Below are 19,961 nucleotides of genomic sequence, written 5' to 3'. Positions count from 1 at the left end.
CTTTTTTGAACCCCATTATGCTTTTGGCCCTCACAACATCCCCGGGCAATAAGTTCCACAGGTTGACTATGCATTGTGTGAAGAAATAATTCCTTCTGTCACATATTAATTTCATTGGGTGATCACTGGTTCCTATCTTATGTGATGGGATAAATAAGACTTCCTTATTAACTTTCTCTGCATCATTCATGATTTTATATATCTCTGCCATATCCCGCCTTAGTTGTCTCTTTTCCAAACTGAACAGTCCCAGTCCTTTTAATTTCTCCTCCACTAATCATTTTTGGTGCCCTTCTCCATATTTTTTCAAATTCTAATATATCTTTTTTGTGATGGGGTGACCAGAACTGCATGCAGTACTCAAGGTGTGGTTGTACCATGGATTTACATAATGGCATTATGATATTTTCTGTCTTATTATCAATCCCTTTCCTAACATTCTGTTAGCTTTTTTGACTGCCTTTGCACATTGGGCAAATTTTTTCAGAAACTCTCTGCGATGACTCCAATATCTCTTTCTTGAGTGGTAACAGCTCATTTAGACCCTATCATCTTGTATTTATATTTGGAATTATGTTTTCCAATGGGCATTACTTTGCACTTATCAACATTGAAATTCATCTGCCATTTTGTTGCCCATTCATTCAGTTTTGTGAGATCCCTTTGTAACTCTTTGTAATCTGCTTTGGACTTAATCATCTTGAGTAATTTTGTGCCAGCAAACTTTGTCTCCTGTTTACCCCTTTTTTCAGATAATTTATGAATATGTTGAACTGCACTGGTCCCAGTAGAGATCCTTGGGGATCCTGCTATATAGCTCGCTCCACTGTGAAAACTGAACACTTACTCCTACCCTTTGTTTCCTATCTTTCAACCAGTTATTGATCAATGAGAGGACCTTCCCTCTTATCCCATGACTGCTTACTTTGCTTAAGAGCCTTTGTTGAGGGTTCTTGTCAAAGGCTTTCTGAAAGTCGAAGTATGCTGTGTCTATTGGATTACCCTTTTCCACGTACTTGTTGACCCCTCAAAGAATTCTAATAGACTGGTGAGGCATGATTTCCCTTTACAAAACCTTTGTGACTCTTCCCTAACATATCATGTTCATCTTGCGTCTGATAATTCTGTTCTTTTCTATAGTTACAGCCAATTTGCTTGGTACTGAAGTTTGGCTTGCCGGTTTGTATTTGCCAGGATCATTCCTGGAGTCTTTTTTAAAAATTGGTGTCACAGTAGCTGTCTTCCAGTCATCTGGTACAGAGGCTGACTTAGCAATAGGTTACATACCACAGTTAATAGTTCTGCAATTTCATATTTGAGTTCCTTCAGAACTCTTGGGTATATACCATCTGGTCATGCTGGCTTATTATTGTTTATGCTACAGAATTTATAATTGCTGACAGTATGCGTCAATGATGGGTGGAACTACCTTGTAGATTTTCACCATGTTTTTTGAAAAGTTACTGAAACCAGTTTATCCATGCCTACATTTGGAGCTAAACTGTGTTCAGGACCAGTTTGGCTGTTGCTAACACCCATTACCTAGTTTCTGTATTTCAGTCTTGACTTTTATACCTAGTTCATTATTATTAGAGCTGGTCTGAAATTTTTCACCACGTTATTGTTTTTCATTGAAAAGTGCTGATTTGTTGAACCTGAAACTGAAACAGGGTTGGGTTTGACAAATTTCTCAACTGGAAAAAAATGTTGGGCAAAAAAAAAGTTTCAAAATTATCCGACTGTTTCATTTAGACCTTTTCAAAATGAAAAAATTGAGTTTTCCAGTTCAAAATGATTTTTCATTTAGAAATGTAAGCTAATTAGACTGAAAAAAGGTTTTTAAAAGTCTAAATCAAAACAAAATGCTTTGAAATTATCTAAATGAGATGTTTCAACTAACCCAAAATTAAAAAAAATTGTGTTTTTTATTATTTTTTAAAATATTGACTTTTCATCATGATTTGATCTTTTGGAGCCTAGGGTTGACTTTGACCAACTAAATCAAGGTTAAATGTGCTAACCTGCATCTACACTATGAAAAAAGATGAGGTTAAATTTGGATTAGCTCAAACACGTTAGCAAAACCCAACCTGAGCTTGACCATCTTTCCTAGTCTAGACAAACTCAGAAGTGGGTTAGCTGCCTTGAGGTAACTAGCTCAATTAAAAATAAACAAACTAACTCACTCTTTTTTTCCCCTTTATTCTAAAAAAGGCATGAGAAAGGAGATGAGAGCAAAAGGAAGAGGGCACATATAGATGTGATAGATATTGTGAGTGATGAGACACTAAAAATCTAGGGCATGGCAGAAAAAGAGCCAGTGATAAAAGCTGTTAAATTGGGAAGGTGGAAATAAAAACAAATGAGGAGAGGTAGCTGAAAGAAGAGAGGGAAGCATAACATTCCATTTGAAAGAACAAAAAGAGGAGGGGTACTGAAAATAAGACAAAAGGAAGGTGTCCTTCCAAACTGACATAACACAAAAAAAATTCATTAGAAATATCTAAACATTCCATCTTGTATAGATTTAAGATTCAACACCTTTAGATATGAAGTTGGCTACAGTGTCATACAGGCCTTTCTGCCAGTGCCACTGGACCTTATTAGAAACCTAAGCAGCTTTCAAGTTCCTGAATGTTAAGGCTACCATTTATTTTATGGACTTGCAAACTTTCAGCCTGCATGCTCCTCTGCTTCAGACATTCCTGTGCAGGAATCATAGAATCATAGAATATTAGGGTTGGAAGAGACCTCAGGAGGTCATCTAATCCAATCCCTTGCTCAAAGCAGGACCAACCCCAACTAAATCATCCCAGCCAAGGCTTTGTCAAACCAAGCCTTAAAAACCTCTAAGGATGGAGATTCCACCACCTCCCTAGCTAACCCATTCAAGTGCTTCACCACCCTCCTAGTGAAATAGTGTTTCCTAGACCTCCCTCACTGCAACTTGAGACCATTGCTTCTTGTTCTGTCATCTGCCGCCACTGAGAACAGCCTAACTCCATTCTCTTTGGAACTCCCCTTCAGGTAGTTGAAGGCTGCTATCAATCCCCCTTCACTCTTCTCTTCTGCATACTAAACAATCCCAGTTCCCTCAGCCTCTCCTTGTATGTCATGTGACCCAGCCCCCTAATCATTTTTGTTGCCCTCCTTCTGTAGTGGGGCGACCAAAACTGGACAAAATACTCCAGGTGTGTCCTCACCAGTGTCGAATAGAGGGGAATAATCACTTCCCTCGATCTGCTGGCAGTGCTCCTACTAATACAGCCCAATAGGCCGTTGGCCCTCTTGGCAACAAGGGCACACTGCTGACTCATATCCAGCTTCTCATCCACTGTAATACCCAGGTCCTTTTCTGCAGAACTGCTGCTTAGCCAGTCGGTCCCCAGCCTGTAGCAGTGCATGAGATTCTTCCTTCCTAAGTGCAGGACTCTGCACTTGCCTTGTTGAACCTCATCAGATTTCTTTTGGCCCAATCTTCCAATTTGTCTAAGTCACTCTAGACCCTATCACTATCCTCCAGAGTATCTACCTCTCCCCCCAGTTTAGTGTCATCTGTGAACTTGCTGAGGGTGCAATTCATCCCATCATCCAGATCATTAATAAAGATGTTGAACAAAACCAGCCCCAGGACCCACCCCTGGGGCACTCCGTTTGATACCAGCTGCCAAGTAGACATTGAGCCATTGATCACTACCCACTGAGCCCGATAATCTATCCACCTTTCTATCCACCTTATAGTCCATTCATCCAATCCATACTTTTTTAACTTACTGGCAAGAATACTGTGGGAGACCGTATCAAAAGCTTTGCTAAAGTCAAGATATATCACATCCACCACTTTCCCCATATTCACAGAGCCAGTTATCTCATCATAGAAAGCAATCAAGTTGGTCAGGCATGACTTGCCCTTGGTGAATCCATGCTGACTGTTTCTGATCACCTTCCTCTCCTGCAAGTGCTTCAAAATGGATTCTTTGAGGACCTGCTCCATGATTTTGCCGGGGACTGAAGTGAGGCTGTCTGGTCTATAGTTCCCTTTTCTTTTTGGATTCTCTTTCTTCCCTTTTTTAAATATGGCCTTTCTGCCAGCGCTCTTAATTCTTTTTTGAGCATTTTGTTCAAAAATTCCTCTATGGTCCACTTCTACTACTTTGCCAGACAAGTGTTCCTGAGGACAGAGCCTCACAAAAATGCTTTTAAAAATATATTTTAATTATAATGTTTTATGCTGCCATAAACTATAGTATAAAATGTTCTTTTCCTAAAAACAGTATCTCAAAATGCTTTACTGAATTAAATAATGCATTTTGAATCAGGTTGTCATGCCAAATTTGAAGATTTTTTTCTTAAAAGTAGTTAGAAGCAATGACAATAATTACTCATAGGTGGTGGGCATACTGTTACTATTATCCCTAAGAACTTCCTGAGAATCTCATGCAAGCAGCAGGAAAAACATTCTCAGTATTGATTTAATTGCTGCCTCACCACAGCACTTTCTGAGAAACAATCTCTTTCTTCCTCTGAAAAGACTATGGTTCGCTTTCACTGAAGCTGAAGCATGAAGGAGTAAATTATACCTCCTGTGCCCCAAGGAAGATTTCTCGCAAGGTTGGCAGGTAGTTATGCTGCTGCCGCTCTTCTTCAGGGATTTCTATTAGAGGGAAGAATTTTAAGTTACACCTAGGGCTCCATTAAGACATGATCCTAGTGTCCCATGCCTCAAACCCCTGGGGGAACAACATGGGGCATGACCTCCACCCAGCTTAAGGGGGAAAGAGCTGAGCTGGACTTCATCTGTAACCTCTCTGGACCCAACACATGGTCCCAGCACATGGTGCCAGCAGCCAATCCTACTACACTGGGATAAAAGCCTTCTTCCCATTGTCAGCTAGTGTCCTCAAGAAGCAGCAGTTTGTGTGGCAGTGCTGAAGGCTCAGAGTTCAAACCCGTTGATGAAGCGTGATGAAATGGTTGTTAGAATTGTAGTAACAGAATTTGATTTTACCTTTGTTCTGAAAACACACTCCTCTCTCTCTCTCAGAAATTACAAACAAAAAAACTACATTTAAAATAATATTATTTAGGTTGCAAAATCAAGTGCTTGAAAGTTAGGAAAATATCAGATAATCTGATATTGCCAAGTACGCTTAATTCACCCCCTTTGTATGTATGCATTTTGACCTTTATGGCAGGATTACATACTATTTTTCCATAGGACCTTAGTCAAGGCAGAGGATGAACACACTAGGGGGCTGAATTAAGGTTGCACTCACAAGTGTAAATCTGGCATTTCCTAACCTTTGACAGTTTGATTTCACAGTCAAAATTTTCTGTTAGTGGTATATGTATGTAATAAATATATATTTACTTGATAAACAATATTTCAAATGAGTTGTTGTTTGGGTAAATAATATCTGAACAAAAGCAGTTCATATATACAAAAAAAGCCAACTAGAAAAAATTATAATTCAGTCAACCTTTGACAAATCATCCAACAGGTTCCTAGCCAAAAGATTAATTATCCTAACAACTCATGCATGTAGGAGTGAAAAAAAAGGAGAGCCAGAGTCCCTCATTTCTTCATCCTGGGTCAGAAAGTCCCAGGATGGATTGATTTAAATCATTGATTTTAATTGTTTTGCATTTGTACGTTTTAATTATTTTCCTAAAGAAAGACTGGTTCTTATTGGTTAGTAACCATTAAAATATATTGCATTAGTACTAACTATAACCTTTACACTATATTTGGTGCTTCTTTTTGCTAACCAGGATGATACACTATATCTGTACACATTTATTTAAACAATTATATAGCTTAATTGATATTTATTCAAAGTCTTAATTTTTAATTATGTTAGAAAATGGTGAATGATGCATCTCTTATTTATTAGATACCTAGCTCTATTTGGCTGGAAATTCAAATTCAATTAAAAATGCACAAAAACAGCATTTTAATTTTTTTCATTAAATAAACTACCTTAAATGTGCTGGATACATAAACATTTTTCCTCATCAAAACAAGTTTTTCATTAAAAGCTGATTTTATTAAACAAAAGAAATATTATCTGTAGTTAGTGAATTGAACTGAGTATTTCTGGTCACCATGTGCTTCAGGATTTTAGAACTAGTAGAGCTCATCCTCTTACACCTAGTTTTTATTCATAGATTGGAAGATATACTGTATTAATTTAAATTGAATATATGGGCCCAAAGAGTAAAAGATGTTAACATGACCCAGTCACTGTGCTGGTCCAGCTTGATTGTCTCGTATATGAGTCTGTCCCCTGTAGGAGCTTGCATTGGCCCCGCACCCTCCTTCTTCTTCCTCTCTGGATGACTCTACAGTACTGGCCTCTTCCTCACCTGTGCCCAAGGATTGTAAGTCATACCAGGACCTCCTAAGGCCTATGGCTTCCTCCTTGAGCATTAAGGCTGAGTTCATGCAGGAGAATACACAAAAATTGCTGGGTATTCTCCAGTTATCCGTTGCAGGGAGGGTAGCTCCCCTGATAAATGAAGCCCTCTTGGACCATGTGGAATACCCCAACTTTATTATCCCATACAGCAAAGCATTCTGAGAAACAATATTATGTTCCTATGCAGAACTTTGAGTACTTTTACTCCCATCCAGCCCCTAACTCTCTTATGGTGACAGCAGTAAATGACAGGTCACAGCAGGGGAGATATAAATCCACCCCCAAGGACAAAGAATCTAGGGGCTAGTCTACACTTACCAGCCGGGTCGACGCGGTGAGTTCGACTTCTCGGAGTTCGAACTATCGCGTCTAATCTGGACGCGATAGTTCGAACTCCGGAAGTGCCGCGGTCGACTCCAGTACTCCACCACTGCAAACGGCGGTGGCGGAGTCGACCTTGGAGCCACGGACTTCGATTCCGTGGCGTCTGGACAGGTGAGTAGTTCGAACTAGGGTACTTCGAATTCAGCTACGCTATTCACATAGCTGAATTTGCGTACCCTAGTTCGACCCCGCTTCTTAGTGTGGACCAGCCCTAAGAGGCTGGACTTGATGTGGACAAAAATTTAGCCAATTTCTCCATTGCAGATGCATATTGCAAATCAGCATCTAAGTATGATTTCATCAGTTGGGACGCTATGTCCAAATTCATGGATAAGTTGCCAGAAACCTCCAAGAGTTTAAGGTGTTTATTGCAGAGGGTCATCTTGTGGCCAAACTTGCAATAGGCCCTGGCGAATGCTTCTTCCAAAATTACAGCATCAGCTGTGACCATAAGAAGGGCCTTGTGGTTGCAGAATGCTGGTATAGATCCTGATGTTCAGCAGAGTATTGAGATTTTTGATGTTTGGTTTTTGTTTTCAGAGTAAACTGATGAGACTTTACACTCATTTAAGAACTCCCAGGCTACTTTGAATTTGTTGGATGTTTATATCCCAGCCACAACAAGGCATCACTTATGCACATTAACAGCTATGGCAGCAATACCTCTCAAAGCAGTTTTTCCAACAGTCATCCTTTCCTGTAAGACAAAGATTTTTCCAGGAAGCGTCATAGGTCAGAAAGCAGGAGAGCTTCTGGGCCCAATTTCAACCAGCCAGTTCGCCCTCTTCCAATGCTGAGGAAGCAGCCATTTTGACTTGCATGTCCAGGACAGCATTGCAGTTGACCTCTCAATCCCTGTCTCAGTTCCAGGACAGGCTGTCTTGCTTTTCCAGTGCTTGGGACTCAGTAACCATGGACAAATGGGTCCTAAGCACCATGAGATCAGGTTATGCCGTCCAATCTCCCCTTCTCATCCCCCTTATCCCATCTCTCTTCAGGGATCCCTCTCACAAGCCCCTTATCCTTCAGCAGGTCCAGACCCTGTGTGCTTCAGAAGCTATCGAGGAGATCTCTCTGCAGCATTGAGGGATGAGAGTCTATTCCTGGTTCCCAAATCTAAGGGAGGAATGAGACCTATTCTCAATTTCTCCACAGACTCAACAAATACATCAAATATGTGAGATTCCATATGGTCACTCTAGCAATGATTCTTCCTCAATTAAATAACAATAACTAGCTTGCTGCCCTGGATCTTCAGGATGCTGACTTCCATGTAGTGATTTTTCCCAAGTCACAGGAAATTTGTAAGGTTTGTCCTGGCAAGTCAATATTATTAGTACACTGTGTTTCCCTTTGGCCTCTCCTGGGCTCTTTGAGTTTTTACCAATGGTAGTAGTGACTACATATTTCAGGAAGAGAGGAATTCATGTCTTCCTGTACCTGGACGATTGGTTAGTGAGGGGCAAGTTAAAAAAAAAAAGTCCTTTTGCGTGTTCAGTTCACATTATGTCTTTTCAATCATCTGGGCCTGATCTTGAACAACAGGAAGTCAATGTTAATACCAACCCTCCAAAATTTAGTTCATTAGAGCCCTACTAGATTTTATGAGCTCAAGTCTTGTAGTCAATCTTTAAGTAGACTCTGAGTCCCACCTCCTTCTGATACTGCCTGTGAGTCACCTGAGTGAAGTATACATCTGCAATCACACAAAAAAGAGACAATTATGCACCTGCACTATAACTATTGTTCTTCGAGATGTGGGTGCAGACATGTATTCCACAATCCACCCTCCCTTCTCTGCAACAGAGTCTCAATTCTTGATGTTCAGTGCGAAGGAACTGAGGTGCTTCAGGGTGGCACGACCCTTAAATATCTAGGGGAAGGGCTAAGGGCCACAGGGCATAAGCACCACACCTGTGGGTATAGCTAGGCAAAGTTTTCTGGCTTTGATATGCTCAGTGCATACACACCTGAGTGAAATACTCATCTGCACCAACCTCTCAAAGAATAACAGTTACAGTACAGGAAAGAAATTGTCATTTTTTAACAATTTAATTGATTTTTCTATTATGGGTTCTTATTTGTGAAATGTTTAATTAGGTATTGCTTTTTAAATTTAGAAAAGTGGTAATTAATCTGTAAAAACTATAACGGAAAAAATAATATACATTTTAATAAATATATACCACCAACAAAAATACTGGAAATTTAGGACTAATACCATTTTTGTGAATGTGTATGTGGTAGAAACAAATTTATTAGTTTGAACAAATGTCAGTATATATTGATGGTACATAGGATGCTACCCATAAGCAAAATGTAATGAAAACCAGTTAATTACTCTATATTGGACCATATCTTACCCTCATGTGGCCTACTACTCTCCCCTCTTAGGATTTATGTTGTCATTGGAGTTTCTGACCATATGTGTACTATATTCCCCTCCTCAAGAAGGGGTATGGGTATATAATATTAGCTAGTGCTGCTAAGATCAGCATTAATTCTTATCTGGATATCCGCATGGCTGTAACGGAAGCATTTTATGTAGACAGGTTTCAGAGTAGTAACCATGTTAGTCTCTAAGGTGCCACAATGACTCCTCATTGTTTTTGCTGATACAGACTAACAAATTTATTTGGGCATAAGCTTTCATGGGCTAAAACCCACTTCATCAGATGTATGGAATGAAAAATACAGTAAGCAGTATTTATATTACAGCATATAAAAAGATGGGAGTTTCTCTACCAAGTGGGGGGGTCAGTGCTAATGAGGCCAATTCAATTAAGGTGGAAGTGGGCTATTCTCAACAGTTGATTACTTTTATAGTGCTAACGAGGCCAATGCAATCAAGGTGGATGTCGCCCATTTTCAACAGTTGACAAGAAAATGTGAGTATCAGCAGAGGAAAAATTACTTTTTGTAGTGACAATTCTTCAATAAAAAAACTTCAAAAACGGACTTCAACAAGAAACTGCAGAACTAGAATTAATTTGCAAACTGGACACTATCAAATTAGGCCTGAATAAAGACTGGGAGTGGCTGGGTCACTACAAAAAGTAATTTTCCCTCTGCTGATACTCACACCTTCTTGTCAACTGTTGGAAATGGGCAACGTCCACCTTGATTGCATTGGCTTCGTTAGCACTACAAAAATAATCAACTGTTGAGAATAGGCCACTTCCACCTTAGTTGAATTGGGCTTGTTAGCACTGTCCCCCTACTTGGTAAGGCAACTCCCATCTTTTCATATATATACTGCTTACTGTATTTTTCACTCCATGCATCTGATGAAGTGGGTTTTAGCCCATGAAAGCTTATGCCCAAATAAATTGGTTAGTCTCTAAGGTGCCACAAGGACTCCTCATTATTTTATGTAGCGTGGGTGCTATCACCTATTAATGCCTTCAGGCACAACCTTTACCAGAGCCCCATTCCAGCAAACTAGAGACAGAGCCCCAGATCCACAAAGGTGCTTAGGCACCTAAACCCTAGACATCTCTTCAATCCATAGAACTCCCACTCACTTGCTGCCTAATCATGTAGGTATCTAAACTCACTCAGCAACTAAATTTTGCTATAAAAGTTACCTAGTTACCTATGTTTCTGCCTCCAAGCATGAGTGCCACAGCCTCCCTCCAGGGATCTGGCCACATATCTCCTACCTAAGCCCCAGAGCAATTCACAAACTGGGGGATGATAGGTGGAGGAGCACCTCTCTCTCCCACGTGGCCTAATCTGCTAAGCATCTTCTCAACACCTCTACTATATTGGACTCTGTTCAAAATCTGGCAACTGCAGCAGGAACAACCGCCACTGCCCATCTTATACATTTTAGCCCAATGGTTAGGGCTCTCACTGGGATGTGGGAGATCCAGGTTCAATTATCCTCTGCCAGATGGGGAGAAAAAATTTGAATAGGGGTGTTTTACATCTCAGGAGAGTGCTCTAACCACTGAGCTTTGGGATATTCTAATGTGGGGCTCCCACAGTCTTTCCTGTTGAAGCTCTTCCACTTTGGATAAAATAACTAAAAAGTCATTGAGCCAGGGAGAGTGACTCTACAGTCCAGTGGTCAGGCATTCACCTGGGAGGTGGGAGACTCAAGGTCCAGTCCCCCTGCTCCAGTGACTTTTTAATTATTCATCCAAAGTGGAACAGGACAGATAGAGTGAATCCCATGTCAGCATATCCTATAGTTCAGTGGTTAGGGTACTCTCCTGAGCGGTAAGAGATGCCTGTTCAGAGTCTTTCTACCCATCAGCCAGAGAGGGGAATTGAACCCTGGTCTTCCATAACCCAGGTGAGTGCTCTAACTGCTAAGCTAAAAATGATTAGGTGGGCATGACCAGAACCACCTCCTCCATCTGATTTGTGTAGAACGAGGCAGGCACCTAACTCTTCACAAGAAATGACTTAAGTGCCTAAGCCACCTGGCTCCAGGAGAGGAGTTCCTGATGTGGATCACTAGCAGAGATAGGCTCTGGCCTGCAGCCTGGACTTAGGCACCTATATCTGTGATAGGGGTGAGGCTCAGTGTACGCACCTCTCATTGGCATCTCCAATTTGCCAGTATAGGTGGTTCCCTGCCTAGCATGCTAGCTTTTGTGGATCCTATTCTTAGGGCTAGTCTACACTTACCGTCCGGGTCGACGCAGTGAGTTCGACTTCTCGGAGTTCGAACTATCGCGTCTGATCTAGACGCGATAGTTCGAACTCCGGAAGCGCCGCGGTCGACTCCGGTACTCCACCACTGCAAACGGCGGTGGCGGAGTCGACCTTGGAGCCGCGGAGTTCGACCCCGCCGCGTCTGGACGGGTGAGTAGTTCGAATTAGGGTACTTCGAATTCAGCTACGCTATTCACGTAGCTGAATTTGCGTACCCTAATTCGAACCCCCTTTTTAGTGTAGACCAGGCCTTAGGATCCCATCTCTCCCCATTCATTGTATAGGGAACCTAGGCACTTAACTCAGACTTTGTGGATTGCCATGTGGTTCCATTGCTTTAGTAGACACCTAAATGCTTAAGCCCCTTTGTAGATGTGGGGCAGAGATATTTCCACAAGTTCTCAGGAGGAAGACATAGTGCAAAATTCTCTGCTGATCTCAATCCAGCAGTTAAGTCTCTTGGTGGACCCTGTACCTGGACAGAGCCAGTTGCAGGATCAGGAACATATCGAGCGATGTAAATTAGTCATGAGGTGCAAGATAGTCAGGAAACAGATGGATGTGGCAAAGATGCACTGATTTGACATTCTGCAATACTGCAAAATGAGTCATAGGTTTTATCTATACTAAAAGAGTCCCCTGGTTCAAGGACATTGATTTTAAAATTGATTTAGTTAAACTAGTGCAAACCCCTAATGAAGACACACAGTTAAACCCTCACTTATATCAATTTGGTTTGTGTTATTAAATTACCAGTTTAGGTTAAATTGATATGAGCAAGGGTTAAGTGTTTCTAGATTAGGGATTTGCACCAGTGTAACTAGACCAGTTTTTAAATCTGTTTTAGTTAAATTGATCAACTTTTCTGTTGTAGTCAAGGCAATTGCTCCTGTTACAGAAGAAGGAGAAGGCAGGTAATAGGAAAATGAGGCATGACTAGTAAAAAAAAGAGGGCCTGCCCAGTGAGAAAGTCCCACTAAACCTAAACTATGGACTTGCAAATGTCCAGAAGTCAGTAACTGAATGGTGTAAGATAAAGCAGCAACCCCAGAGACAAGCTGTAAAATCTACCTGCACCACTGTCGATCTCTCTAACACTCCAGGCAGCACACACAATGGACATGGACTATCTGTGTGAGCCTCTCTATGGTTCCTTTGTGCAGTGCCCTGAGCACAGGTAGTACACTAATGTACAGCTTCCACATCAGAATTGGTATTAATGTTGCATAATGGCCATGTGAATAATGACAACAATTAATTTTAATAACTTGAACTCCAAAGGCCTTTATTTATGTTTCCTGGGTCATAACTAGGACTACATGTGCACAAAATATAAAAACTAAATTTTATTGTTTTGCTTCTTCCACAAAAAGTAAGACAGACCAAAAAAAAAAAAGATTTTTGCCAGCAATTTCTATACAAATACAGCAAAAATTAAAATAATCAAGTTCAGTCCTGCCCAGTAGTGCAATTACTATCATATATTTTGAGAAATACATTCACAGTGATATCAGGACTTTTATTAAGAATTATAAAAATTGTTGTTTGTACTATTTTTGTGTTTCTCCCAGCAGCATTAGTGCCAGGAGTCCAGCTAAAGAGATCTCAGAGAAAGAAATAAGAAGAAATTCCTCTGGGTAAACTAGTTCAGAATAAATCAGTGTGACATCGTTATTGCTAGATGCAAATGCTGTATATCATGGAGAGAAAGGGGATTTTCTGTTGTGTTTCTAGCCCTGGAAGGTCATGAGATATCGTATCTTGAAATTTGAATGGGTCCAGGCGTGAAACTTGTCAAATGAGAAGTCATTGGTTTAAACACACTTTTTATTGGATTGTATAGCTAACAACACCTTTAACTGTTAAAATTCAGAGATGTTAAAATCTAACCAACTTTTTAATACACATGGTATAGCTTACTTTAATATTTAATTAAGCTTGGATGATGAAATTAGATTTGGTCATGATCTGGCAAATTAATGCATTGGTTCAAATGCTTATGCCTGTGCATATTCCCCCTGTTCCTGACTCTGTTCTGACTTACACAGCTGTGAATCAGCTGTAACACCTTTGGAGTCAATGAAATTATTCATGTGCAAAGCCAGTGGAAGTAAGGTGAACCATTATTTTCAATGCGACTCTGTATGAACATAGATGTTAGCACCAGTATATCTGTCTCGGGGCTGGAAGTTTGAGGGTGCCCTTTGTAATCAATAGGTGTCTTCCCATTGACTTCATTGGATGCTGAGTTGGGGCTTTAGTTGATCGTACTTTCTGATTCTCATACATGAGCAAAGTGCTGCAACATTTAGGTTGTAAATGCTGCAGGGGAATGTTTAAATTCAAACTATTTGCATTGATTTTGTTTGTGTGTGTGCCATGAAAACATGCTGGTTTAATATTAGGTTTAGTAAAAATAATTTCTAACAAAACCTAACATGGTCATCCAAAGTAATAGAAAGCTAGCCTACTGGCAAAAATTGTTGGCTTTAAATAATGCATCTGGTTAGTTCAAAGTTCAATGAAAGGAGGAAAGCCAAAGTCTAAGCACTTGAATAATGTAGTTCTTTTGCATTCAATTTATCATTTGTGTCTTTGACTTTTCCCTTCTATATTAAGAAAGAATACACAACCTCTCTGCCATTCATTCAGACTCACATCTGTTATTATTCAACATTCATTTTTTGAGAAAGGATCTGTACTTTCAATTTTACTTTGTTAAAAATATCCCTTTAACTGTTAATTTGAAATGGTAACCTTTCATGTTGAATCATAAATAAGCTAGAATGAAGGTTTTCTTGTGTCTAATAATATTTTACGGTTGAAAAATCCTGGAGATAGTAAACTAATTATTTTGACTAAAGGTTGTTGCACAGTTTGTGTCTTGTGGAGGGTTACAGGAAAAACATTCTAAAATGTATTCATTTGTTGTTGGTTCATTAAAGAAAATGAATGCTTATTTTCAGAATAATGTAAGTTGATCTACAGACCAGTATTTATGTTGTATTTAAAAGGGAACATGTAGTAAACCATGCTATAGACTATGGTTAATGCTTTGCATTTCCTGATGTCTTTTGAAACGTAAAAAATCTACAACAAACAGATCTGTAATGCGTAACTGGTATGAAGATTCTATTCAGATTTAAGAGCTTTAGTTTGCTTTTGAATCTTTCTATTTTCTGCATTTGTTTTGACTGCTCTCATCATTCAAGATTGACACTTGGATGAGTGTGTAGGAGGAAGCAGCAGCAGCAGGCTTACAGCTTGCAGACAAAAAAAATCTGCCTTATCTGATGGCTATTATTGAAAATGCGAGGTGTAGCCTAGGCTGGGTAATGAAGGGGAGCGAGCGAGGGGGAGCAAGGAGCATGGAGCTGCATACTGATGAGTGTAGGAGTACTTGATAAAAAGAATTCTTGCTGCTGGCAGTGCATTGCTCATTGTGGAGTATTCCAACAATCTCATATAACGGCAAACAGCTTAGCTGACAGCTTGATATGCCTTTTTTTCCCCACTCTGTGACGTTATGGTATATAGTAAAGATTAATAACTGAGAAATGTTGAGCTAGGATCAGATCATACTCTATAGACTGCCCTGTAAACTATGTTTTACTTCTGACTTTCTTCCTTGCTGAAAATATTAATCTGTCAAGCTGGCGGGCTCCTTTGATAACAACTTTTCCAGGAACATGATGTGGCAATGCCACCTCTCAGCCCAGGACTACCGCTACTATCCGGTGGATGGCTACTCATTGCTTAAACGCCTCCCTCTTCACCCTCTTACAGGACCCAGATGCCCTGTCCAGACAGTGGGACAATGGTTGGAAAATATTGGGCTACCTCAGTATGAGAACCACTTGCTGGCTAATGGATTTGATAATGTGCAATTTATGGTAAGAATCCTTCTCTGTATTGCTGTGTATAGGCACTGTGGCTGCTTTTTTTGTTTGTTTTCTCTGTCTGTGTTTCTTATGTGATCTTAAATAGCTTAGAACTATTCTGCTTTGCACTGAAATCTGGTAGTGCTTCAGTTTTCTACATACGGCTGAATCAATATGTAAGGTGTTCTCAGGATAAACTTCCAAAATATACATGTTATGAAATAATATCTATAACCAGGGACATGGCCAAGGAGAAGCTGGGGGTTAAGGTTCTCTCCCTCCCCCATATCAATCTCCAGGTTTTTTAAAAAAAGTGGAAATTCATAATACTTGTACACCATCATAGGGAGGGGGCAATCCCCCCGTATGTAAAGGTTTGGCCACACCCCTATCTGTAGTACATCACATGGTATTACTTTTATTTAAACATTAGCACCAAGTTAATTAGATAGCATGACATGCCATTGTTACAGGAAGATATATTTTAATTATGGATAATTATTGAACAAATTGTGCCAACTCTAACTTATTCTGGATATCTTAGTAAAGTGGGGTTGTTTGGGGTTTTTTACGTAATCAATTTATGGGATTCACTTGTTTGAACAGGGAAGCAAGAGTATTCCTTTAAATGGATACCAAAAACTTTCCTAGCTTAACTATAAATATTTCATTGAGGTGAAAAAAAGGACCAAATTATTTCAGATACCTTAGAATCTAGGGTATCCACATGTGATATGGATGAAAAACCTCATGTATACAATCTTTCCACTTGAAATTAATATGGCTAAGGGAGGAAGGTAATCTATACAATTGCAACATAACCATGAATATACCTCTTCCAATGTTTATAATTTTTATTTGTGGTGAACCTACTCACCATACTTGTTGTACAGTACCAGATCTCATCACATTATTCTTTGTCCCTAATTAAGGTATTTTTCTCTGTAAATATTTTCATCCTTGGATAGCTCCAGAGCTACTATATTAACAAACAGCTTACATACAGTATGTAAGATGTACAAGTGGACTTTGTCATGAATATGTTATGATTACAAAGGCATATTTGTACATCAGTCATATTTTCCCCATTTAAATTTTTTTTTGGCGGTACTAATGTACACTTGTGGGTTATTGATAAGAAAATTGTGAAAGACCCATCTATTTTTATTTCCATATGTATTTTTGATTTTTCTTCCTGCCTCTACATGGCTGCTGTGTGTTCTTTTGCTTATACCAACAAAAATCTTAGCAGTTTTTGCTCCTTTTTTAAATGTTCTTGATTTTAAAAGCAGAAAAATTAGCCCCAAATAAAAAATAAAATAAAAAAAACACAAATGTAATTTGTAGGCTTCATCCATCCAATAAAATTTCTTAAATCGATTTCATTGTAGCGAAACTTGCAACCACTAGTATCTTACATATTCTGTAGGTTTAGAATGACTAGAGCCGATAAGCATAAGTCATAAAAAGATTACAAAAGGGAAAATGTTCACGAGGGGCAGTAGATGGCATAACAAATGTGTAGAGGTGCACCCACCACAAGTAAACAGTGAGCCAGCAGGAGCTAGAGAAATTGACTCGGATTGCTTTCCAAACATTTACTAAAGCTGTAGGGCCTGATCCAAAGTCCATTGGAGTCAATGCGGACACTGTCATTGACTTCAGTGGGCAAGCCCTAAATCGCTCATTGACATAATTATGTAAATGTACCTATTTCGGTATGAAGTTATTTTAGTAAATACCCAAACCAAACTTTTTCAGGTACCATGTCGGTGAAGTTATGGCGTGGGTGTTTGTGTGGTAACCATAGCATTCTGGTCAGCTTAGTCTACTAGTTCTTTTCTAATTTAGTTTCTTCTTGAATACATATTCCATGTAAAACATACAATTTCCACTGATGTTATTTGGAGTTCGGTGCATGTATGAATAAGAGATTAGACCCCTACATTGAATCTAGTAATTAAACATATTGCTGTGAAATAATGTTGTAATGAAACAATAATGATATAATAACTTTTCAGTATTTACAGTAATTTGATATGCTATGGTTTGGGCCACAATATATCAAATATTTTATTGCAGCAAAAAAGTGATCATAAAATCATAATTTGCTGGTTTATATATTATTCTTTTGCATACATCATCATTACATAATGTAAGAGGTTTCTCCTGGCATAATTCAAAAAATTTTTATTGTCACTAAAATACTTTCATTGCTGTCCAAAATTATAGAAGAAAATTAAACCTGGAATATAGATATTTAAATTGGAGAATAAAGGTCTGTTAAGGTAATAGGAAAAATTAGATATCTATTAACCTTAAATGTGCTGTGTTACATTTTTCTATAATATCAGAAAATTGTTTACTTTAATTAAAATTGTTCAGATATTCATCTATTTTATGTAAGCTTATTTATTCTGTTGTAGACTTGGCTAAAATCAGTTGGCTGTCTGCTTTTGAACAATATTATTGTTTTAATTCAATGAAAAATCAGTTAGACATGTCTGTTCTTCATTCTGTACCATATTTCTGCTTTTGTTTTTCTGAAAGCACATTCTGACCTGCATTTATTCATCTTGTTGCCTAAGCAACAGCCACTGCACTCCTATTATATATGATGTAGTAGTACAAGTCTTACTAAATGTTTAGAACAAGAAAGGGAATATCATGATGATATAATTAATGTTAGAAATATCATACCATATCTGAAAACAAATATATTATATTTAGGCAACTCTCAGCAGCAAAATTCTACTAATTAAATTAACATTCTGGTAACTAAGGTAATTTTTAGATAAAAGGATTTCATGCTAAATAATTAATTAGATTCATAGAAATTATATCCTTAGGTTTATTCTCCGTTCAGTGTGCAGGGAAGATAGGCACTTAACTACCATTAGAATTAAGAAGATTTACTCTCTCAATATTCTGTGCATGGACTCAAGAAATAAACTCTTTACCTATAAACTTTAACGTCTGAATTATTCTTTTCCAGTAGTTGTCAGTTCACATAGGAGTTGTTACAATTGTTTTAAAATGTAGCATTTAAAATCAGTATTTGAAAAATTGCTCTTGCTTTTCTTACCAAACCTGTTTCTTTTTTTAGAGTATTTGTGCACATAGCAAGAAAAATTCCTGTCATATTATTATTATAATAATAGAGCAGCAGCCATGTAACATTTAGTGGGACATACATAGGTTCAGTACCAAGACTTGGCTCATAGCCACTTGTAGAGATAGAATCATGCTCAAACATATCCAGTCATCATCATCATTATTATTATTATTATTATTATTATTGTAATTTGTCAAACGAAGGGTTGTTGTATCCTTTTGGATGTACAAACTTGCAGTAAAAGTTTGGTACAGTGCTGTGGAAGTGTTGTAGAGACACTGATAACAGAGAAAATCTGACAATGTGAAGATTCATTTGCAATTAAACTGACTCCCAGACAGAGGAGGATTTATATCCTGACAATCAGACCAGTACAACTATGTTGTCTGGATCTAAGTGATGAGGAAACCAAATGAACTAATGGACACCCTAATGAATGGATGAAAAATATGAGAGATCATAGGGTAGTTTGTTGGTTGGTGTCCTTGCATATGTCTGTTTATAACTTTGGAGATGGATCATAGACACTTTCATTGTGGATTAGGGAGATGGATGCCCACAGACAATTGCAACAGATCAGCTCACGGTATCTACTGGGGACTAGTTCTGACTGAGGGTTGCATATGAGCATGCATTTATACATTTTCCTAATAATTTAAGTTCAAATGTTTAAGTCATATCACTTGCTTAATATTACAATCTGACTAAATTGAGCTCTCTGAGACCTATAAACATTATGTGAGAGGAATGTGGACCAGACCACCAAAAAGAGGCAGAGTTCATAGAAAAATATGGGACATTTGATTTGTTGGACAAATTATTTTTATCTTCCAACACTTACTGTTCACTAGTATCCAAACATTTAACACTCCATTAACTTGAATTGGCATTTTGACTCTGGAACAATGGTTTGCCCAACGTTTTATCCTTCTACTACTTACATACATGGGCCCCTATTTGTCCAGATACTTACATGGCCTCCAACACCATAGTATCTGGCATCTCCCAAATATTGAGGAGATATATTGAGGAGAGCCAAATATCAGGCTGCCTAGAACCAGACAGATGTTTTTTAAATATATTTCTATAAATCAAATAATGTTATCAGGTGTAAATGCAATATATTCTCTCTTTACCGTTTTCAACCCTTGCTCATTTTCAAAGGAGTAAAAATCAAGCATATCAAGATTAAGGGGTGACATGATAGTGGTCTTCAAATACTTGAAAGGCTCCATAAAAAAGACGGAGAAAAGTTGTTCTCTCTTGCCACAGAGGCCAGGACAAGAGGCATTGGGTTCAAACTACAGCATAGCAGAGTGAGATTAAATCTCAGGAAAAACTTCAGTAAGAACAGTAGGACAATGGAACAGACGGGCCTAGGGAAGTTGTGGAAGCTCCTTCACAGGAGGTTTTCAAAGGGAGGCCGGATAGCCATCTGTCTTGGATGGTTTAGACACAACAAATCCTGCATCTTGGCAGGGGGATAGACTAGATGAC

At 38.7% G+C, this 19,961-nt stretch overlaps 1 protein-coding gene across 6 annotated transcripts in view; it reads left to right on the top strand.

The window, feature by feature from the left end:
• ANKS1B (ankyrin repeat and sterile alpha motif domain containing 1B) overlaps positions 1-19,961 on the top strand; it is a 764,239-nt gene that overhangs the window by 440,550 nt on the left and 303,728 nt on the right. For 4 of the 6 annotated variants that reach the window (XM_044981810.1, XM_044981801.1, XM_044981818.1 and 1 more), the window contains one exon: positions 15,255-15,361. In XM_044981810.1, the coding sequence (XP_044837745.1) occupies positions 15,255-15,361 (107 nt within the window). Of the gene's footprint in view, positions 1-14,784; positions 14,859-15,254; positions 15,362-19,961 lie in introns of those variants that run through there. The other 2 variants (XM_044981832.1, XM_044981837.1) reach the window with 1 other exon arrangement.

Source organism: Mauremys mutica, chromosome 1 (assembly GCF_020497125.1).
Source record: "Mauremys mutica isolate MM-2020 ecotype Southern chromosome 1, ASM2049712v1, whole genome shotgun sequence".
Classification (NCBI taxonomy): Eukaryota; Metazoa; Chordata; order Testudines; family Geoemydidae; genus Mauremys; species Mauremys mutica.
This window is presented reverse-complemented; position numbering and strand designations above follow the sequence as displayed.